Here is a 22,983-nt window from a genome sequence, read left to right as displayed (position 1 = left end):
TTTGTTGCTTAAAAGGTTGAATTTTGAAAGTTTGATTTTGATTGATAAAACTGTTGCTGAGATATGACTTTACATCTTTTTTGAAGCCTCACTGCATATTTTAATAGACTGCAATAGCAGAAAGCTTAAAAAAAGACATGATTATATAGGGTCATATGCTATAATGGCTTTTGGGAGGATTTGTCAAAGAATCATCTGCTTTTGTAAGAAACTTTGTGGCTCGTGAAAAAGCAGAAACTGAATTTTGGACTGAATTCCTCTAAACAGTCTTTATTTGTGATTTTATACTATCTGCAGCACATTCTGCATAGCTGTAGTGTTAGGCTTGGCCATACGATACCATGGAGTAGGGGTCAAAGTCATCCACATATTTCTGAAATCCCTGAAAGAGAATCAAAAGGCAGTTTATTAAAAATGATCAATATGTCAATAGGAAGTTAATAAAGAGCACATCACTGCAGACATGAGCTGTTTAACAAGTCACTGCATGGTGTGCTGGCCAGATTTCCTTTGACAATCACTCCTATGTTGATCTGATAAAGGGGAAACACAGTCATTTATTTTAAAAAAGCACTTCGGCTTTTAAGGCGTAACACAGTTGCTTTGAAAGCCTCACCCCTTAATTCCGTTATCAAGACAATAATTCACACTAACATGCACAGGCAGAAAAAACTCACAAATCATTCTAAACGGCTGTTTAATTTCATAGGAAGGAAACAAGAGCAAACGGACATCACATTTACGCAGTTATGAGTCAGAGAGGCTCATTTCCTGTTGTTACACAGTGGCTCAAAGTTGGACATAGAAGATGAACTCATTGGTAATGTACGTTTTGATTTGCTGTGGCTGGAGAGAGGAGCCATCAAGCAATGCAAACAGGTGTAGTGTTTAAATATTAAACTAAAGCCACATGAAAGCGTAAAGCAACCGTGTTCCTTTCTTCTGGTTATGTAGACTGTACAAGAAACACGTAGACAGATATTTCAACCACTTGGAGTCTTCAGTGAGCCTCTATGAGAGAGTTAAAAGCATCACTTGCCATCACTGCTGTAAAACCAAACCTTTGACATGCATTCCTTTATGGAGTAGACAATATCGTCATCTACTCCAAATCAATAGAAGCTCAGCTACATCAAAAGACAGTGATGCACATGGGGAAAAATGAAGAAGCCATCACTGAGGTTTCACTCAATAGCCAAACCTGAGGCGTAAGCATGGAGATTAAAAAAAAGAAAAAAAGAACAGAAGAAAAGCACTGCAGAGTATTAATGGAGAAGTTGACATATGGATTACTTGTCGCTTGTTGTTTGTTTTAAAAGACGAGTTGAAAGGCACCATCCGTTTCAACATTTCAGGAGGCTGAAACACAAAAGCAGGTAAAGACTTTTAGTCCAGTCTGAACACTTTAAAGATGAAACTTTAGACCAGGTTGAGCAGCAGTGTGTTACTGCCCCCTCTGGTTCAAAGTCCGGGTGACTTCTGACCACATTTAGCTACATTTACCTGTAACACAGTTTCAGCTTACCATCGCTGGCTGTTTACATTGACATTACACTATGCCAGCAACTAACAATTGCTACTAAGAAACTGATGGTTTTATTGATTACAATAAAACAAAAAAAATATTAATTCTATTAATGCCATCAAATGTTTTGTTGTGCCCAAAAATGCCTGTTTATTATGAATAATAATCACTTAATGGCTCATTTCAGCATATCAGTGCTGAAGTGTGTTGTGTTGTGACTCTGTGACAGTTACTGGAAAACAAAGCTGTTCTTTTGAATTTTAAAATGCAGATTTTAACATTCATAGCCTGCCCAGTTTGATCCAAGTTTATTACAAGAAGATTAACTGGTCACCTTTATAATATGAAAACTACAGACTGGGAAACAGCTGGAGAATCAGGGAAACTCATCAGGAGTCTGAGATGAGGCAAAGAGTAATTCTTCAGCCGGCTGATGGCATGCTGTGTCAAAAGTCTGAATGTCTGATGACCCTTTTAAGCTACCAATGGTTTTTATCTTGAGAATATTCGAAAATTCACTGCAGTGTAATGTGTTTATTACCAGGCCATCAGATCGTAGAGCAGGTCTGTGTGGATCTGGGCGGTGGGTCTGTGACTGAGGCAGCATGACAGGCTTAGACATGACCGGGGCCATCTGACGCCTCTGATTGGGGGGACTGGGAGCTAGTTGCTAATGGGGAAAGACCAGGTTTCCAAGCAACAACTGAGCAAAGGGTAGTATTGAAATATATATATTTGCTTATTTGGAAAAGCACATTATTTTAAATGAACAAAAAAAAAGAAAAGAAGAAGGTGCGATTACAAACGTCAGCATGACCTTTTGCAGCAAGACTCACCAGCGGGCTGCTTGAAGTTGAAACACGACTGGCATGGGATGTATTTCTCATTACCTGAGCCACAGTGGAATATAATGAAACTTTCAGCCCTCTGGCACAAACAGACCACTCAGGAAAATATCAGCGCAAGACACTCCAAGACCCACACCCGTTCTCTCAGATATCACACCATGGCTGAGAGTTCAAAAGCATCTACTGCCAACCCCAGAGGCCCAACTGCACACGCACAAACATAAGAAGAAAGAAGAAACCACACACTACAAAGAAACACAAGCAGCTCACTGTAGATAGAACGTGCTGCCCTCTCTTCATGCATTAAAACATCCGAACACATAAGAGACGACATGCACCTAAACCTACGCATTGAAGAAAAACTAATGTTGCTATTGAAGATGTAGCAATCTACATCTTCAATAGCAACTCACATGTTTCACACATGAGGATCTCTGACCTTTGGACTGGAGGGGTAGGACATTTCACTAGTGTTAGACGAGTAAATCCCTCCTCTGGGGAGATATCTGCCTGCCTCCCACTCACTCCTGGGTTCTGGTGGACTGGGGGGATGCTGGTGATGATGGTTTTGGTACACTCTGATGGTGCCAAGTTGTTCTTCAGAGTGCTGTGGAGGTGGCGGTGGTGGAGGAGGTGGGGGCGGCGGAGGAGGAGGAGGGGGTGGGGGCGGAGGGGGCCGGGGAGCAGGTTGAGGGGACGATGGAGGTCGCGACACACGAGACGGGTAATGAGAGGAAGGTTGGGGGTGCGGCTGAAGTCTCAGCCTCTTATTCGTCAAAGTGGATGAGGCAGATGGAGGTTTCCTAGCATTAGGTGGGGAAGGGGGCCGGCGCTGTGGGGACGCCTGAGAAGGAGAGGGGGGATAGTTATGGATGGTTGGATTCAGGTTGGGCGAGCGTGGAGGGAGAGGCAAGGGAGGGGGTGGCTGGCTGGTGCTGGGCTGGGTGGGGGCTAGTCTTTTTAATGGGCCCCTCAAGCTCTGATCCACTTCGTCCAGGTTAATGTCGTCCAGATCAGTGGTGGCCAGGTGAAGACCACCAGGAAAACGCTTCACTTTTGGCTCAGAAGCAGGGGAGCGTGGCGGGGAGAGCTTAGAAGTCAGAATGAAATGGAAAAAATTTCACCTCACGTTAATTCACCTTTTAAACCATTTCACAATGAATGCACCTTAAGAAAAAAATACCGCCTGAACTTTTCTACCAAATTACACAAAAACATGACTGGCTGAATATTCTGTTCAACAAACAAATGACTGCATTTAATATTCAGCTCATGGTGCAGTCTCCCTGTTTTTGTTCCATGCAAATGAGTGAACCGATGCCACCTTGCTCATTATTGTTGGGCTGCTGTGCCTTCAAAGCAGTATATATGTTCTTTAACCAGTATTTTAAACATTGCATATAAAATTACATTCAGACAGAGGAGGTCTCACTCTGTACCTCGGGGGATTCGTTCTCCACACACGAGATCTGCTCCAGTCGTGTCTGACATAGACGCTCCACCCAGTGCTGCACCTTTTCTGACTCCTCTAAGTCTTCTCTCTCCGTCTCTGAAACCTGGTACAGAGTCAGAGCCAGGCAGCATCACACAACAGGAGTCAGTCCTTCACGCATGCTTGCACGCTGATCTATAAAATAACCGATGTATGCAGCTGAACTCAGCGCTTGCTCCTCTGCACCCCCTCCACATACCTCCTGAACCAGCCGACTGATCTTGAGTTGCTTCTCTCGCTCGTGCATCTCTTCCTTCTCTTTGGCGAGTTTCAGCTCAAACTCCATCTCCTTCTTGTTTTTTCTCTGCTCCTGCAGTGTGTCTGTGTTGGACACTTTCTTCTTTTTCTTCTTTTTGTCTCCTTTCTGACATATCACCAGTTAGTCAGAATACAAGGAAGGAACGGGGACAGGCAAATCTGCCAATCCAAACTCAAAAGCACTGCAGGCAAATAAAGCCTAGTGATACCACACAGTGTATGAATAAAAAACCCTAGCAAACCACTTTCACTTAGTGAATAAAGTTAAAAGCAAAAGCCCTGATTTTAAACGTCTAACCAACACTATAAGAAGACATCACAGCAAACTGAACCCACACAGCTGACAGTACCTTGCGTAATGATGGCAGTTTCCCCTCATATCGATAAAACCAGCCAAATGCTAAAGACAGAAATGAACAGGTCAGGCTTACAAGGATGATTTCAGATTAAACAGTGACATCAAACTCCATCATCCCAGCCAAACAAAGCACTCAAAGAGAGAAATGAATCCATTCATGCTGTCCAAATAAAAAAAATGAAGTTGTAACTGCATTTCAAGTGATGCAAAACATGTGCTGGCATTAACTTTCAGCAGCTTCTACCAACAAAAAAAACAAAAAAAACAGCTGGGGTAATAATACAAACATAAGACTCCCATTGTGAAACTGTGATTGGCAAAGGAAATCCTGCACTTGTCTTTGCGTTTGCTGCTTCGCGCAGACATCCACCTACAACAGCTGTCACCATGTCAGCTGAGGCCCCACACTCACTTCTCTGTCCTCCTCGTCCTCCTCATCCTCCTCATCTTCCTCATCTTCCTCAGCGAAAGAGTTGACTTCATCAGCATAAAGAAGAGGTCATAAAAAGCAGCACAGCACACAGCAGCGGCAGAGAGAGAGAGAGCGCAGAGAAACTGGGTGAATGAAGTAAAACACGAGCGCCTCGCTGGTTTCAGAACGAAACACAGGATTCATGCATTTTAAAAAGAAGACACTGCTGTCGGTCCTTACGAGAACTTTTGGCCTTTGGAGTTGGGGTGGTTCTTGGTGATGGGACCTTTGGACTGGATTTAGGGCTCTTGGGTCTGTCAGTACCATAGTCCTCCTCCCACTCTCTGTTGTGTTTTTTCTCCATAGCTTCAATCCTACAGAGATGTACGAAATTATATACACATTTAAACAATATTTGCTTGGAAGTTCATCACATTAAAAGTAATCAGTTGTGCACCTTTCCATTTCCTTCTGATAACGCTCCTCCTCTTCTGCAGCTTTCTGAGAGAGCTCCATCTTTCGTCTATAAAACAAACCAATATCTTCCATTTACACAACATGTTAGTGTACTGGGCTCTAATCAGCAACCAGTGGGCGAAAGGAATATAGATGTTACTTTGACACCCATGAGCCAGCTAAATAATCTAGAGGCAACCCATCGGCCTGCAAAATCCCCAGAGAGCAGTTAATTAGGATTCCCACCCCCCACGATCGATCCAAAGGATCCTCTGCCAGCGTCTCGTGTCCATGCTTTGACATTTAGGTGACCATCGTGGTGCAGGTGGTTTTACTGCTTTGGCCATTTGGTGTCTGCAATTACAACTTGTCTCCTTTTGCGTGTCAATTTATAATATACACACATATTATTCATTCCCAGGTATTGTTGGAGATGAATATTACAACTGAAAGCACTGAGGTTATCAAGTGTATCCTCTGAATTTACAAGCAGCGGGCTAAATTTGTAAATGATTTAATAAAGTGAACATTATAAGATGTATAAGTTAGATTAAAGAGTATTCCTGTGTATTTGTTGATTAATGTTTCTGATGCACACAGCTGGTCATTTTTGCAATCATCTGTTTGTAGATCAGTGGGAAAAGAATAAATAAGTAATCAGTCACTAATTGACTGACTGGATCCAGAGAAGACTGCTTTCTGGAAAATATTGAGGGAACATCAGTCAACGCCTTTCCCATTAGATGATGACATTTCATCTCTGATTATTGACCCAGTTGTTAGTTTACTTTGTACACTTGAGGGCATACTAGGCTGACAGCAGTGCTCTGTGAATGATCACAAAAAATAACCTTCCAGCTGATGAACTGAGTGTCTTTGTTCCCCTGTTTGTTACAATAACAAGTAGCAGCATTTTAATCATTGAAAAAGCCTCCTATTGATGTTCGTTATTTGCATAACATTTGCCCGGAGTTCCCATATTTTTGCATAAATTGTTTCATCTGCTTACAAAGGTAGTACACTCTCATTGCCTGATATTGTCTGTGGTTTCAGTATGACCATGCCTTAACATTATGAAATGTAATGAAGGGGAATTTGATAATAATTCATTGGCAATGTTTTATTAAATAGCCCATGATTTTCACATCCAGCTGCAGGAGCAAAGTCAGGGGACCACTCCACACAACCAATGGTGAAGCCTTTTAGAGGGCTAAATTTGCATCTAGTAATTGTGTGACATTTTATCACAACAATTTTTTTGTCAGTGTTCTGTAAAATTTGTTGTTTGCACATTTTAATGGTGGAAAAACTCATTTAAATTGTAATTTACTTTCTTTATTGATTTATATAGCACTCTTCACAGGATAAAAACCACAAAGTGCTTCACAATAATATAAAACAGATAAACGTACAATCAAACATACAGCACAAATCTAATTAAAAGCTAGTCTGAATAAGTGAGTCTTAAGATGATCTCAGGATCAAATTATCTCAGGATCTTTATCAACAACCCACATAGCAAAATTGGTATGGTCCGGGTCTGGCCCACACAATGTGCTTACACATGGCCCACATACCGCAAAGAATGACGGCCCTTTGGTGGCCCAGACCTGGTTTGCCAAAGGTGGCCCACATATGGGCCAGCACAAGGCCAGTTGCAGACACACTGGTGGTTTTGCTGGCCCATGTGTGGATTACCTCTGGCAAACCTTGTCTGGGCCACCAAAGGGCCGTCATTCTTTGCGGTATGTGGGCCATGTGTAAGTTGTGTGCAGCCACGGGCCAGTTGCAGACACACCGCTGGCCCAGAACAGTTTCAGCTCTGGCCCCAGATGTCAGCCTAATGTGTACCTTAATTAAGCCATGTAATAACAACATGTTAATAATAGTGCAAAAGTAACATAATGAAACTCTGTTCAGACAGTGAATGGCCTGATTCTTATAGAGCATTTTTCAACTCTCCTAACCACACACTTTCTCTTAACTGAGTGCTTCCTAACTACATTCATACTCACGACATGCAGACTGGAGGACCCAGGGATCGAACCACTAACCTTCCAATCAATAGGTGACCTACTCTACCACCTGAGCTACAGCCACCCACTGGCAAAAATGAGTAAACCCTCACTAGGTTTTGGACAAAGTGTACACTCACAAACCTGTCAAACCTGCATTAGTGGGACTTCAGGAAGCACACAGCCCCACTCCCCCCCATCATCCTGACTGACACCCCCATCACCTCTGTGGACTCATTCCGCTTCCTGGGTACCACCATCACCCAGGACCTGAAGTGGGAGCCCACCATCACCTCCGTCATTAAGAAAGCCCAGCAGAGGATGTACTTCCTGAGGCAGCTGAAGAAATTCAACCTGCCAACACGGACGATGATGCAATTCTACACTGCAATCATCGAGTCCATCCTCACCTCCTCCATCACCGTGTGGTACGCTGGAGCCACTATCAGGGACAAACAGAGACTGCAGCGTGTTGTGCGCTCTGCTGAGAAGGTGATTGGCTGCAGACTCCCATCTCTGCAGGACCTGCACACCTCCAGGACATTGCGGCGTGCAGCTCGGATCTCAGCTGACCCTTCTCACCCTGGACACAGTCTGTTTGACCTGCTCCCCTCAGGCAGGAGGCTCCGGTCCATTCGCACCAGAACCTCTCGCCATAAGAACAGTTTCTTCCCCTCTGCTGTTGAACACATGAACAATAACCATATGACTGTTCCCAACACTAACACATGACCCTACGCTGTGTTCACTGCATCATTCCATGTTTGGCACTGATCACCACCTGCACTCATGTATATATCTATCTACTTAGCACTTTTAATTCTTATTCTTATTTTTATGTCTATTTTAGCGTAATTTATGACAGTATGTTTGCACTGAAGCACCGCAGCAATTTCCTGATGTTGTAAACCTGCTCAACATTTGGCAATAAAACCCTTTCTGATTTGAAATGTTGGCTTTCATAGAAGTATAGTATTACAACATGGCATTTGGGTCTTCTAACTAAAATAGTCAAATAGGAACATAAACAGTGCCATCATTGCCAGACCTGCCCCACATCTGGTTGACATACACTCTGCCATGACACCGGTCAGTCAGAAGTGCCAGCTTGATGCCAGATCCGGGCCAGGCCTGTTTTCTATGAGCCTGGGCCACATAAACCAAACCACAATCGAGCCAGATGTGGCATGCCATCACATAGACAGTGCCATCTATGCCAGGCCTGGCCCATATCTGGATGGCATACGTCTTATCATGCCAGAAGTCAACCAGCAGTGCCGGCTTGATACCAGATCGGGGGCCAGACCTGCTTGCTATGTGGGAAAGGAAAAATAATAGACTGAAGGGTACATATATGCTTATTATCTATGGTTAGTCCCATGAGTATTTGGACAGTGACACAGTTTTTGTAGTTTTGCCTCTGTACGCCACCACAGTGGCAAAGAATGAAGACACGACTTTACTTCAGAGGGGTTATTATAACTGTTTTGGAATTAGATGGATTTTTACACATATTCACCAACTTTCAGAGGCTCAAAACTAACTCTCGGGGGTTTTATAACCAGGTTAGTGACATCTTTTGATTTGAAATCCATGGTGGTATTGCACACAGCCAAACTGTAAGATTTGGTGAACATTTCCTATTTTCCACTCAGAAAGACCATTAGTGGGGCATCAGCTGTTGTTTTACTCTAATAAAAAGTCCAGCAGACACAAACTAACATCCATATTCATTTGGACATATTGTTCAGGTGCTTCTAAAGCACAGGTGTCGAACTCCAGGCCTCGAGGGCCGGTGTCCTGCAGGTTTTAGATGTGTCCTTCATCCAAGACAGCTGATTTAAATGGCTAAATTACCTCCTCAACATGTCTTGAAGTTCTCCAGAAGCCTGTTAATGAACTAATCTTTGATTCAGGTGTGTTGACCCTGGGTGAGATCTAAAACCTGCAGGACACCGGCCCCCGAGGCCTGGAGTTTGACACCCCTGTTCTAAAGAATATGATTCCAATACGAACAGTTTTTTAAGTTTTTGGCTTCTTGTTGCCTAGAAAGACACCGTGAGAGCACTGATAAAGTTACTACAACAAACATTTACATGTCATATTACTGATGACCTATCTATAGCATAAAAAAATATCTTAGTGGCATTTACATTAGTAAGGCTTTCTCCTTTTAGGATTACCTGAAAACAAAGTGTGATCCAAAGCCTAAGTAACATCTGTTTGAACAGAGTCAGATCAACGTCGTACCTTTGAAGTTAAAGCGACAGCAAGCTTGCTAACTAGCATGAAGTCAGCATCTTGCATTACAACATAAACTATACAACTCCCACCATACACTGCAGAAGCTCCATCTCGTGTCAGGACAAGGTTAATTAGAAGTTTTGTGCTGTTCACTCACTGTCTCTCCTTCTCCTGCTGCTCTTTAATGATTTTGTTGGTCTCCAGTGCCACCTTCTTCTGGTGCATCAGCTCCTTCCTCTCCACGTCCCTGCGGGCCTCCAGTGCCAGACGCTCCTCATCTGTCATAAACAGCTCACTGCCCTGAGAGAGTGAGAGCCACAGACAGTAATGACGGAAAGACATACAGCAGGGGTCCTCAAACTTTAGCTCTGGAGACTGACAGGCAAGTCCAAACCAGTCTCTCTGACCGAGAACAGAGGGGAGATGTCAGTTTTTGGAACCTGACATCCTTGAAGCCTCTCAGAATCATTGAGTAGATCAGCAATTTCTATTACTGGTATATAATTACAATATCCTGTGTTGTCCTTATAGCTGCATCTCTTCTTCTTTTTGGCCCGAGTGTAATTAACTGAAGCAGGTGCTGAACTTAAGAGCAGTCACACCCTAATGTCTGGGTTTGTGGCATTGTTCATACATTCTTCTGTTATTGTAACAAGTCTCGACCCTGGATTCATCAGACCCTTTTTTTTCTGTCGTGTCCTGTATATGTCAGTCTTGAAGCGTTTGTCCTTGTTACCTCTGCTGAGAAGTGGTACAGAGACCACTAAACATCCCTCAAGACCACATGCATCTTTTTGTGACCTTGGCGTATTGATTTTCTGATGGTGTGCTCACTTTTTGGTGCTCTTGCATGTTTTCAAATGTCACAGTACTGATTAATAAACAATTTTCTGCAGATAGCATGAGGTATAGCCACATAAAAGCAGGTGAAAATGGCTTCTGATTTACATCAGCATTAATTATACACACTGTTTCAGCAGAATAGCTCTAACTTAATTTTAAATTCATTGTATACTGCAATTTTGTTATCCAACTGCTGGAACAAAACGCTATAAAATGCATTCTAGAGGTATACTTTATATCACGGTGTTACACTGCATATTGCAAATGTTCTGGATGATTTAATGCTGCAGGGTTCCCCAAATATGCAGAAAAATAACATCATACCAATATGAAAAGCCGTTTTAAAACTAAAGTGTCTCTGACCTGAAGGTGATTTACTGCACACGTCCAAACAAAGACATACTCACAGATAACGACATTAGACGGGCACCAAGGAAATAAATAAATAAGATGTGAATGCCTGTCTCTGTTACACAGGCCTCATGACTGAGTCCCAGAGCAAACAACATGATGAGCAACTTGACTGATGATAAATGTCGCTCCTGCAGACAGCGGGGCTACAGCACAGGCTGGTGCTGTTATGCCTCCAAAACAAACAGACAGATTAATCTGAGCAATGCAGGAATGTAAAGGAGAAACTAAGCAGGAGGCAGAAGTCTCTGTCTCTTCGTCCATGACAGATGATCCCGTAAGTGTTTTACTTTCTCAGAGGAACCTGCTTTCTCAGAAGTTGCTTCAAAACTGAGGAAAGTGATTTTATCTGAAAGGTTTCTCCACATCTGCATATTATTCTGTAAAGTTATGCAAAATAGTAAAAGATTTTGCCCTTATTAACTTCTTAAGCCCCGAGCCTAACTGATCTCCTGCCTTTTGCCCCGTATCAGGGGGACAGAAGTTAAATATCAATGAAATTTGACGATTCATATGTGACTCGATCGGGGCTTGCTAGCGTTAGACTCTTTATCAAATCCATCTCATTGCATATGGGTTTGATTAAACAAGCTGCAGTAAAAGCATAAACTAAAATTTTATGCACTTATTAATTATATACACTCATTGGACGCTTTATTACATACATCTAACTAGTACCAGATTGGACCCTTATATCCAATGAAAGATGAATTGCCTTCATCTTTCACTGCAATTATTTTTTAAGGTGTCGGACACATTCCTTAGAGATTTTGGTCCATATCGATATGACGGCATCACACAGTTGTTCCAGATTTGTCAGATAGATGTGGTCAACAGCAATGTTCAGGTAGGCTGTGGCAGTTAAACGATGCTCAGTTTTTAATAATGGGCCCAAATTGTGCCATGAAAATATCCCCCACATCATTACACCACCAGCAGCAGCAGCAGCAGCCTGACGTACATTTGTATTCAAAACAAGAGTGTACTTACAGCTCCTGCCAGAACTGTAATAGTCAAACTTCTGCTGCTCTTCAGGACTTTCACGGCCTGGAAATGTTGAAACAGAGGATTTTAAATAGCACTTGTAAAGTTCAGTTTTATGAAATTAAAGAGAAAAAAAAAACAGACAATCTCTGGAGCCCGCGTTGTGTGTCCTATTTGCATTCATCAGCGTGTGAATTATTCAGTTAAATATAGAAACATGCTGCAAGCTTGGTTTTGGCCATCAGCCACAGGAAGGATTTTTGCTGGTTAAACACTAATTTGGCTTTGGTAATGCACCTCAGTGATTTAAGCTGAGAACAAACACAAGCAGTGAGAGAGGGCTTAACTTTTACTACCATGAGAGGCATAGTTTTTTAAAAACAAAGAGAAATTTTAAAAAAGGAAATAAAAACATATAAAAATAATTAAATTAAGCAAAACATACGTCTCTGTGGTCCATGTTAGTGAAATCCACTCCGTTCACCTCCACAATCTGGTCTCCAGCCTACATTTTGATACGACGGACATATTCACTGTCAATAGATTTACGAGTATCATAATTTAATACGATCTCTGCAGTCTTTTAGAAAAAAATCACCTCAAGCCCAACTTCTGCAGAGAGGGAGCCTGGCTTGACGTTACTGATGTATATACCAGGTTTTTGGGTTGGACCACTGGATATGCTGATGCCCATGCCCTTGGTACCCACAAGACTGAGGAAAACTTTCTTCTCCTTGATCTCCTTTCCTCCAATGGATGCCAAACCGGCCACACTGCTTTTTTTCTCCTTGAAGAGTACAGGAGAAGTCTTTTAGCTGGCTGGTAAACAAACACCATTAAGAAGAAAGTAGCATTTCATCTCTCACCCCCGATTCAGAAACAAACTGGTCGACAAACTGCCACTTCAGGGGTTCATCTGATGAGCTGGAGAAATGAGAAAAAACTATGAGAATTCAGCCCTGCACAGCAGCAGTATTCTAGAGCACGGCACAGTTTGTTACAACAGTAATACACAAGTGGATTCATATCTCACGTTTTCACTGGGATCATCCCCACGTCTGCACAGAAAAATAAGTAAGATAACACAAGTTAGATCACTTTCATGTTAGCAGGTAATGGCACTACTAATGGACACAAAGTCTGTGGTTAACCTACGTCGAACTTTGAGTGACACGACATTCTTTGTCTTGATGAGACTGATGACCTCCTCGTGGATACAGGAGGAAATAGAGTATCCATTGATACGCACAATCTCATCACCAACCTATATATGAAGACAGGAGAATATATCATAGATGAGAAATTAAATGTCATTATGTAAGTGGTTTACAGTCAAATGCTTCCTTCATAAGTCTATTTTACACTATGTAAGGCCGGTTTAAAACACTACACACTTGCAATAAAAAAAAATCTATTCAGTTAAAATTTAAAATCTCCGATTGAAGATTCTTGTATTTGATTAGGCCAGAAATGATCACCATTATCAAAGGTCTCAGTAGTAGTAAAAAGTTACTTTGTTATAACAGTTATAAAAAAAGCTAAAGCACAAAATGTAAAAAAAAAAAAAAAAGAAAAAGATTAAGTACAATGGTATATATATATAAAACATGAATTAAATAAAAGGCTCCATGACAAAACAAAAAAAAATACTGGCAAACACCAGCGCTACCCCTCAGCCTCCTAGTGGACACACTGTGGTATCAATTTTAATCTCCTACGTTGCCTCGTTCTCCAGTTATTGCATTCATGAACTTGGGTGTCCACGTCACCCACCTGCCCACCCGGTGGGGTAATGACAATACCCAATTAGCTTTTGACAGCAGAGGGGTAAAAACTAAACAGAATTTTAAATAAATATAACATAAGATTAAATGGAAAAAATAAGCACTAACTGAATTTAAGTTTACTCTTTTACTGACATTTTCTGTTTGTATTCAACTAGAACTAGGAATATTAAATCCACCCCCATTATAAAGAGATATAATTATTCCGCATGTGGATAGATTTGTAAATAGTGCTGTAACCCCAGTCTGTATACTCATATTTTTTTTAAAGAATAAAAAAATCTGTAGAAACAAACATAAATTATAATTATAGTACCTGTAGGCCCACATTATCAGCTTGTCCCTCTTTTATAATCTGGGATATATAAAGACCACAGCCAAACTCAAGCCCTCCTCGGACGCTCAGACCTAGACCATCACGATTAGTCCGATCCAAACGCACCTCTTTTAGCTTCCTGCACACATCAGGTGAGAGAGGAAAATATTAAGCAAGATGTACAAGCCAACATAAGGTGAATGCATGCCAGGGTCAATAACTGCATGCTACAAAGGCAATAAATAACCATGTTGTACTCACCTTGACCTCTTGGGGGTGAGCAAGTCATACTCCACCTGGTGTTTGAGAGGGATGAGAGGTCGGATGGCGTCAAACAAGGGGAGACGCTTTGGTTCGTTAATTACCAGCTTTAGGTCTCCCACCAGCACTCGCAAATCCATCGACCTGGAAAGTGAGAGGAGGATAATTAGCGGTTTCACAACAATTTACCACATCTGCTAATTTATGCAATTACAAAACGCTGAAAGCTCCCCTTGAAAACCAAACAATATGAGAAAGTCTGCAAAAAAGGGATTTCCAAAAAGGCTGGGATGCTGTGAAAAATGTAGATAATTATTTAAACTCATATTTAATTGTTTCAAAGAGCTATTGCTTAGTCATTTTTGTTTCATAATATGCCAAATGGTTTTCAAAGCATGATATGTCTGGAGTGCAGGTGGGTCAGTTTAGGAACCAGACTCTTTTCCTGATCCGTGTGGGATTTTTCCCTTGACACTGACAAGGAGATGAAAATCTCACTTCTATCAGAGTCTAAACACCTGATTTTTAAAACGTTTGTACTTTACCTTCTGCACCAACTGATGCAATTGATCAGGATTTACAAAGCAATCTCTCTAGAGCCACAGGCATTTTCTCCTCACAATAAAAAAAACAAAAAAACCATCCAAATGTCCCTTTGAGTATTTTTTTAATTTCAGGATAAAGGGCAACTGGAACAGCAATTAACGCAGCAAAGTAAATGCTATGGTATGAAATTCTTCCAGGTCACCTTCCTTTTGAATAATTAATATGTGCCATTTTAGCTCCATTTGGAGGTTGAACATAAAAAGAGCTTTTGTTGATAACTGGCCAGGCTTGTCGGAGCTCAGTGGAAACTGATCAGAGGCTTAACCAATAGGGTCACAGGACTGTGCCTCTGTACAAAGATTAATTGAAACCTAGACCTATCCCTCCCCCCTCTCATGTCCTCCAGGACCACATTTTCATCAAAAAACACGACCCAGAGGAGGATTTGAACCAGAGTTCTGCGAGCATTAAAACTGTCAGGGACAAGATTAATGGCTCCTAAATATTATTCATGAAAATATTAAAAGCTAGAGAAAACATACAGAAGCAGAAGAAGATGTTTTTTGTATTTAAATCTATACAGATACTACAAAGACCCATACATGCCTACAGTTCCTTCGTTGTAACTCTTTTTGGCTATAGTTGTGCAAAGTTATTTAAGGACATAATCTATTCCATAATCATCAATGTTTTAGTCATAAAGTGTGAAAAATCAGTGAGGAAATACAACACACACTCTGTAGACATGCTGAGCAGTGACAGATGGTACTCACTGGTGATACATGCGGAGGACGTCATACAGGTAATCCTTTTCTGCTTCATTTTCAATCAGCAACTCCACCTGCAAGAAAACACAAGCATCTGGTACCATCCTTCTTCATTAAGGCCCCTGAAACACACTGTATCTCTCCCCTGTTTTCCTGTCAGCTACAGGGGGTGAGCCGTGTGTGTGTGTGTGTGTGTGTGTGTGTGTGTGTGTGTGTGTGTGTGTGTGTCCGAGTCATACAAACCTGATGACGGTTCAGTTGCAGCAGGATAGTTTTAAGGAACCGTTTGGGCCAGTCGCTGATATAACACATTTTACCATCTGTCTCCAGCAAAATCTCTCCTATAATAAGCTGAAAGCCTCACTTTCTAAGACATTAAAGTTCAGATAACTCCCTGGATGTCCATGTGCTAAACGTGTAATGGGCTGCCCATGTCTAACCATCAAACCCCTGGGAAGAAATAATGGCCACAGGGATGAGGAGAGGCTGCAGTAGGAAGGTCCGGAGTGTCACCTTACATCTCAAAAAGAAGTAAACATTCACACACGCACGCCTCATGTTGAATAATCAGACCTCAAATTAAAGAACAGGCATCATAGAGCACACACCCTCCAAGGACCATTTCTGCAGGGGTTAAAGTTAAGGCAGCGCCACTGAGCCACACAGGGTGTGTGAACGGTCATAAACTTCTCTTTTTCCTGCAGACTGAGCCACATGGACCTTGGCACCATAAACCAGTAAAGTATAGATAACTTGTTAGGCAGACAAGCATTTCTGGTTTAAAGATCAGAACTGTTTTCATACAGTGAGCTTCTCTGTCACAGTGTAGTACCTACAGAATAAAAATGTGTGACTTTTATGCAAATAAAAACACAATAAAATTGCACAATAATCCAATTTTCAGGCAAATCAGACCATAAAACTGACAAACATCCTCAACCAAACAATTAAGACAGTGCCGCAAACAGAAACAAAGCCCATTTGTGCCTCATTCACCCCTCAGCCTCTAATTAAACCCGTAAATTGTCGCATCTCTTCCGCTTAGCTGCTCGTATCTGACACATTATCTAATGCGAAAGCGCCCTTTGTGGAGAGCCTACAATATGGGACTCTGCTTGCCTGCGTGCAGCACAGATGGCTGTGAGGTGATCCCTACATGCTCTGGGGACGAAAAAGCCTTGAACATATCGTGTTCTCTTCCTCTGTTATCTTTGCTGCTGATGACTTTTTGGGGGGAAGTAGTCAACACCGCCCACACACGTATAATTTCAAGTTGATTCGCTGCATGAATGAATCCTGACTCCTAATAACATTTTATACTGCTTGTTGTTTACTATAGTGACCTCTGCCGTATAACTTTTACCTGAATAAGAATAAGGTACCAATCAAGAGGGAAAACAGTCTTACAGCAACCTCTTAAATTGTGCAAAGAGATTTAAGTGTCATCAAAAAGACAAAATCCCCCGACACTCGTTTCACTTGGGCAGCAGATGAGATTAGAAGCAGATGTTTCAGCTAAATAAAAACCCGTAAATCTACTACAACAACATTAAAAACAAACAGCAACTTTATTTCTTAATGATATGTTTGAATTACTGTTAAAATAAAAGTTGAGGATTTTTTGTTTTTGTTTTGTTTTTTATTCGTCGCTTTGTCGGGCAGGCCTGTCTACGCAACATCTCACCGGCAGACACCTGAACCAGCCAGCGAAGAGACAACCAGGTAGAAAAAAAAACAGCTTCATTTAACATCTATTTAATTCATGTAAAATAGTAAAAACTGTTGTTATTTTTATCATACCTTGTGCCTAAATTCTCGAGCAACTTTCCGCTCCATTGTTGAGAAACACCACAAAGCGGTCCGACGTGAGATCTCAGCGTTGGTCAAGTTTGACGGGAAGCGGCCGGAGGTCAATACGTCAAGGTAGTAGGACTGCAATCGGAGCTTCCGGTTAAAAATGTTATAGTGATATGCTTATTCGTCAAAATTAAAGGGGTCTTTGTTGTAAATATAGTCACTTTTAATATTGAAAAACATCGTGTCCACAAAATTTAATTGCTGTACGCTTTATTTCAAGCTCAAATTTATAATTAAGACCTTTATTTTGAAGGGTTGACTGTGTCGCTTGGACTTCTTGCTAAGTCTGATTAATTTGTTGATAATTAAACAAATAAATAAAGGATTGAATAAATAAACGAATTAAACACACGTCATCATATGTTTTTTTTAATAAATATATTCATGATAATAAAATATTATATTATATTTTTTAGGTTGTTGTCTCTACGGTCCCTAGGTGGCAAAATAACGTCTGTTACGGCTGAGTTCCTACGAAGAAGAAAAAGGGGCGGTAACTTCCTGATTTCAAAAGAACAACACCGCGGTGCTGCTAGACTGTTTAAAGTTGTAACGGGTGAGTAAAGTTCAGAAGTATTTAAGCGAAAAGAAAACCTGGAAAAACGTACGACAGCTATATTGGTGCGCTATATAATATGACATTTCTTATTTCTCATGAATTCATCACCATGAAAAATAAAACATACCTACTCATTTTGCTACGACATGCTCTTTTTTATAGATTATTTTTTATGTGAAGTACAGGTTCTTTGTGGCCAACTGAATCATTGACGTGGCCGTTTAATATGGGTTTAAAGCGTTAAATTATCCCTCGGCAAGAATAGCGGACTGGTTTTAAAAGTCCCGCTCCCCCTACCGCCCAGTGTGTGGCAACCGAGATACACGACTGGTATAAATTACCCTGTTAGCTCTGCAATCCACTCTAGAAGTTCTTTTAGTTGACGTATTCACCGGTTATGTAACGTGTCATAATAATTAGAAATACTGCAAAGGGTAATATTTTGCTTGTCCACCAATTCCTAATACAAGATGTGTTTATTTTTTTCTAATGATGTATTTCAGTATTTGTATAATTATATCTGTTCTGCTGACTCCGTTTATGCTCTTTACATAATTGGGCTCTTAAAGTATGTGAATATTAAGACCACAAAACTGTTTTAAGTGCTCATTATTTAAAAACAACTCATTATTCATGTAAACCTTTTAAGCATCTGTATATGTATTTTCCATTTTGTTTACAGTGTCTGCAACAGGATGGGGTCCCCAAAGAAACATGCAACACCACACAGGTAAAGAACATGCATTTGACACGCTGAACGCTGGACTTTTGTTGCCATAGCACAGAGTGAGCCAGAGTAATGCTTTTTACTTTAATCTCCCTAAATGATACTTGGATTTATTGTGACAGTCTGGTTCCCCTACTGTTACAGACTCATCCCACATGGATTAAGCGTTATTACCTAAATGGGTTTAAATTCCTGGGTAATCCTTTACGCAGTTTATATGTCATTGGTAAAGTGCTGTGATATTGTAGCTGTTACAGTTACAACCAAAGTGTGAGTCTTCAATGCCCAAATGTAAATTGTATGCCAGTATCATCTTCTTCAAAATGCTTCATGTTCTTTGTTTTCTTTTTCTGTTTTTCACCCACCAGGACTACTATTCGTACCCCGGGTCAGGAGCTTGACTCGCCACTCCCCCCTATTCACGAGCGTCTGGCGCAACTGCGTCCATCCAGAGAGCTTCTGGAGTTCTACAGACAGAAGATTGCCCAGTTTGATAGCGAGCACTTGGAGCTGCTGCAGATGCTGGAAAAGTATAAAAGCCTCACTGAAGATCAGGTGAGAGATGGGAGTCAATGTGAGAGGCTTTGATGTTAAGCCATTTGTGCCAAAGAATCTTTGCCTGACTAATCTTGCCTCCCTTCATAATGCCCTGAAAGCATAAGCTACAGTGGGAAATACGACAGCGCGAAGGAGAGATTGCAGAGCTTCAGAGTGCTCTGAGTGACATGCAGGTCTACCTTTTCCAAGAGAGAGAGCAGTCTCTGCGGCTTTATGCAGAAAACGACAGACTAAAGATCAGGTAGGTGTACAGTTCAACCTTAAGTATAGCATTTAATATTGATAAAAGTGAGTCACAGTGCCTGCAGAGAATGATTACTATTCTGTCAATAGTGATGAGTTACTTTACCATCTGGCTTACTGCAACTGACCAAGTATTTATTTTATTTTTTTACATATTTTTAATAATTAAAACCAGTGGAATGCACAGATATATGTTAACATATTTCGTTAAGAAAGTTGAAGCCTATACAAGTTATTCTTGACTGATAGCAGTATGTGTGTGGCATTTGATATCTTGATAACTTGTAACCACCATTATCTGTTGTTGCTTCTGTGTATAAAACTTTATTACCATCTAGCCACTGTTTTACAGAGAGCTGGAGGACAGGAAGAAAATCCAACACCTTCTTGCTCTTGTGGGTCCTGATACAGGAGAGATGACATATTTCCACCGGGAACCTCCTCACAAGGTACGTGCTTACTTCATTGTAGGTCATTTTCTGAGTCGATGCTTTGAACTCAAATTTATAATCTCAGTAAGATACACTGGATTGGCTGGTGCTGCTAAACAGAACTACAGCATTTTTAATGATATTAGCAAAGTCCTTCTAAAAGCAAGCCTCCGTTTGGCTGTTATCATGGTAATGCAGTCAGGCAGTTGTTTAGGGTTATGACATTGAAGCTCCCAGAGTAGTTAAAAATACTGTTGTACTACTGTTATTGCTATATTTCAGGTCACTATCTCACAGAGGTACCCAGAGTCAAGACTGGAGGAAAGTCTCAGTCTTAGGCCAACAAAGTTGAGACCTGCTGCAACCAGGAAAGGTTTGAAAATATATTTTTCTACAAATAATATTATTTTCTTTCGTCTGATTATTCAAGAAAATGTGAATGTATTTTATTTGTGTTGTTGTTTTTGTTTGTTTTTAATCAAGTCATCACTACTTATGTATTTAAACCAGCCTTTTGTAATGACCATGCCGTTTTGATTTTATATTTAAGCAGAGAGTGGCAGGAGAACTAAATTTGCAGATAGAGAAAATGGAGAGAACTTGGTACAGTACAACAATGAAAAAGAGACATTGTTGCTACAGGTATGGGCCCACTTTATGTATGCTTGAAATGCGATTTCATTTATATGATCTGTTACAGAAAGTTAAACATTTCTTTCTCTTGTGTGTCCTGTGTTTACATTTTGTGGCACATGTCTCCAGGTGGAGGCGTTGCAGGCTCAAATGGAAGAGCAGACTCGCCTGGCCAAAGAGCAGGTGGACGCTCTGCTGGAGGATCGAAAGATTAAAGCAGAGGAGGCCGAGGCACAGCGGCAGAGAGATCAGGACCGCATTGCTGCTCTGACTGACAAGTTAGTCTTATAGTTTATGTAGTTTATGATGTCTGTATTTTTAGTTATTTATCATTGTGACTTATAGCTGTTTGTAAAACAAACCTCTAGACTTTTGTCTTCTGTGGCTGACATTAAATTTCCATTAAATTTCCAGATTTACTTTTATTTATCTCCTTTGACATGTCAGACTCCAGCGAACTCAGAACCTGTTGCATGAGAGCACCAGAGATTTTTTACAGCTAAAGTTTGACACACGAGCTAATGAGAAGAGCTGGATGGTGGAGAAGGATCGCCTGCTGAGGGAACTGGACTCCTGCCACAGCCGTCTTAGGAAGGCCAGGGGTGTCAGCACTGAGTTGGGGCGAACGTGGCAGCCCAGCAGCAGCACAGCCCTCCCTCAGCCTCAGTCAGAGTCAGATCAGCCACACAAAGAGGAGTTAAAGGTAACATTAACTATCTGTTTGTGTTCATGAAAGTCTGTAAGAAGTATTTCCTGATTCCATTTCGCGAGGTTGTATAAATGCCTTTTATTAATGTCTTCAGAATAAATCACAGTTTTTTGGCGAGTTCATTGTAGTCTCTGTTTTTTTCTTTATTCTTTTTTCAAACAGATATTGCAGGAGGAGCTGAAGCAAGCCAACCGTCTGGCAGACATGTACAGGGAGCAGTGCATTACTTTTGAAACAGAACTGTCCCAAATCAGAGAGGAAGGGGATGTGGGCAGGGAAATATTCAAGGTACACCAGTTTGATTGATGGTTCAGTCTGTACAAGCCTTATACACATCTCTGATTAAATGGTATCTGATGTTGATGGCGATCACCAAGTTTCTTTTTACTGATACCTTGCTTCTGTGTGCAGGAGCGTTCAGAGAAAATGGCCAAGCGCCTCCAGCTGATGACTCAGCGTTATGAGGCATTGGAGAAGAGGAGGGTGATGGAGGTGGAGGGCTTCAAGGCAGACCTTAAACTCCTCAGACAGAAACTCAAAGATGTAGAAAAACAGCTTCTGAAGGTAAAAAGATCAAACTGTGTGACCAATTGATTTTTATTAGAAAGTTATTTGTGATCTCAGCATGCCTGTGCTTGTTTTTACATATTATAAGCACTGTGAATGGCTTTAATTTTAATGCAAAACAAAGTTAAGCAAAACCTTCACCCATCTTCCTTCAATTTTTCCACCTTGCTCATGTCCAAAATCACATTTTAGTAAGTATTGACTGGGAGATTCTCTTTTCATCAGGTTACCTTGAATGTGGGGCCCAACCAGGACTTAGCCATCCTTCATGAAGTACGACAAACCAATGCCAGGACCAAAAAGGTTCAGGGCGAGCTGATGGCTCTGAAGGCAAAAATCTTTGGACTTGAAAATGAGCTAAGATACAGCTGAGAATAATGCTCTGATATTTTCTGTAATGTGTAGCTGTGTTTATCTCTGTTATGGCTGCTTATTCTGCTGTGTTTATTTTTAAAAACTAGACTAAATGTTGTTGATATTTTGTGCTTTGGACTAATAAAAATCGTAGAGTTATTTTAAATCAGTGTACAATCAGTTCTTTATATTTAATTTAAAAAGATGCAGCTTTGAATTTTTTTTACTGTGACAACCAAATTGTTGTCATTTTTATTTTTGGAATTGGGCAGTTTTTTAAATTTTCATATACAGATGAATGTTGGATGTCATCTTGGGATCATGGAACAGACGTTCATGTTCCACGTCAAATGTGTAACCTTTATTGAAACAAGTACATACTATTCAAAGTTTACTGAATATGAATTTATTTGTACTTTTAAAATCATGTATTTTTTTTAAAAATATGACATATATAAGAACTTATGTTTACTAATGTGTTACATAGAAGCGTTTCAATAAGGAAAGATTATTAGAAAGGATGAAAATGATTTATCGATGAACAGAATATACACGGTTAGACTCCGATGGCCTATCTCAGCCGAATGGACCCTGGCTGTAAAAGGGATTAGAGCAGGACCCCCGGAGCTGAGATGAAGGTGGCTTGAATAGAGTTTGAGTGATGAGAGGTGGAGGTGGGTGGCACAAAGGCATCTGCAAAGGAGAATGACAGTAAACTAACTGAAGTAGGTAAAAATGTCAACAAACCTTGCTACTGGTTATAATAACCCAGATAAAATTAAGTAAAGTTTTTGTAAAACTAAGTGCAAATAATCAAGAAAAAAT

At 40.8% G+C, this 22,983-nt stretch overlaps 2 protein-coding genes across 7 annotated transcripts in view; one reads left to right on the top strand and one right to left on the bottom strand.

Moving 5' to 3' along the window:
- Positions 1 to 17,427, bottom strand: part of ush1c (Usher syndrome 1C) — a 23,479-nt gene extending 6,052 nt beyond the window's left edge. The window contains exons 1-17 of one of the 3 annotated variants that reach the window (XR_015130130.1): positions 17,321 to 17,427; positions 15,527 to 15,594; positions 14,208 to 14,351; positions 13,947 to 14,085; positions 13,002 to 13,110; positions 12,880 to 12,904; positions 12,713 to 12,770; positions 12,445 to 12,633; positions 12,292 to 12,351; positions 11,853 to 11,909; positions 9,766 to 9,908; positions 5,351 to 5,416; positions 5,134 to 5,267; positions 4,894 to 4,958; positions 4,474 to 4,523; positions 4,065 to 4,229; positions 3,335 to 3,929 (exon numbers count right to left, since the gene is read on the bottom strand). Coding sequence is in view for 2 of the 3 variants with exons in the window: in XM_086298124.1 (XP_086154250.1) it covers positions 4,136 to 4,229; positions 4,474 to 4,523; positions 4,894 to 4,958; positions 5,134 to 5,267; positions 5,351 to 5,416; positions 9,766 to 9,908; positions 11,853 to 11,909; positions 12,292 to 12,351; positions 12,445 to 12,633; positions 12,713 to 12,770; positions 12,880 to 12,904; positions 13,002 to 13,110; positions 13,947 to 14,085; positions 14,208 to 14,351; positions 15,527 to 15,594; positions 17,321 to 17,356 (1,437 nt within the window). In the remaining variant the exon portion in view is untranslated. Of the gene's footprint in view, positions 1 to 340; positions 383 to 3,333; positions 4,230 to 4,473; positions 4,524 to 4,893; positions 4,959 to 5,133; positions 5,268 to 5,350; positions 5,417 to 9,765; positions 9,909 to 11,852; positions 11,910 to 12,291; positions 12,352 to 12,444; positions 12,634 to 12,712; positions 12,771 to 12,879; positions 12,905 to 13,001; positions 13,111 to 13,946; positions 14,086 to 14,207; positions 14,352 to 15,526; positions 15,595 to 17,320 lie in introns of those variants that run through there. The other 2 variants (XM_086298124.1, XM_086298123.1) reach the window with 2 other exon arrangements.
- Positions 17,428 to 17,800: 373 nt separating this feature from the next.
- Positions 17,801 to 22,356, top strand: ccdc77 (coiled-coil domain containing 77). 4 transcript variants are annotated; one of them, XM_086298128.1, is made up of 12 exons: positions 17,801 to 17,933; positions 18,619 to 18,666; positions 19,032 to 19,218; positions 19,320 to 19,462; positions 19,817 to 19,913; positions 20,178 to 20,268; positions 20,449 to 20,537; positions 20,658 to 20,806; positions 20,976 to 21,231; positions 21,400 to 21,525; positions 21,649 to 21,801; positions 22,030 to 22,356. In XM_086298128.1, exons 2-12 carry the CDS (start codon positions 18,632 to 18,634, stop codon positions 22,174 to 22,176), a joined length of 1,473 nt encoding a protein of 490 aa, XP_086154254.1. In that variant the 5' UTR covers positions 17,801 to 17,933; positions 18,619 to 18,631; the 3' UTR covers positions 22,177 to 22,356. The 4 variants fall into 4 exon arrangements, with proteins under 4 accessions (XP_086154254.1, XP_086154251.1, XP_086154252.1 ...); XM_086298125.1 differs by having other exon boundaries at positions 20,446 to 20,537; XM_086298126.1 differs by having other exon boundaries at positions 17,924 to 17,998; positions 20,446 to 20,537.
- Positions 22,357 to 22,983: the final 627 nt, after the last annotated feature.

Source organism: Aulonocara sp. 'chitande type north' Nkhata Bay, linkage group LG7 (genome assembly GCF_057382095.1).
Source record: "Aulonocara sp. 'chitande type north' Nkhata Bay isolate Kocher_YH1m ecotype deep benthic linkage group LG7, A_spYH_male_GT1.1, whole genome shotgun sequence".
Lineage (NCBI taxonomy): Eukaryota > Metazoa > Chordata > Actinopteri > Cichliformes > Cichlidae > Aulonocara > Aulonocara sp. 'chitande type north' Nkhata Bay.
This window is presented reverse-complemented; position numbering and strand designations above follow the sequence as displayed.

Coding starts and splice junctions, on each gene's coding strand:
- ccdc77 (XM_086298125.1), top strand. CDS start 18,632: ATGGGGTCCCCAAAGAAACATGCAACACCACACAG. Junction 19,463..19,816: donor AACGACAGACTAAAGATCAG/GTAGGTGTACAG, acceptor ACTGTTTTACAG/AGAGCTGGAGGACAGGAAGA. Junction 21,526..21,648: donor TGGGCAGGGAAATATTCAAG/GTACACCAGTTT, acceptor TTCTGTGTGCAG/GAGCGTTCAGAGAAAATGGC.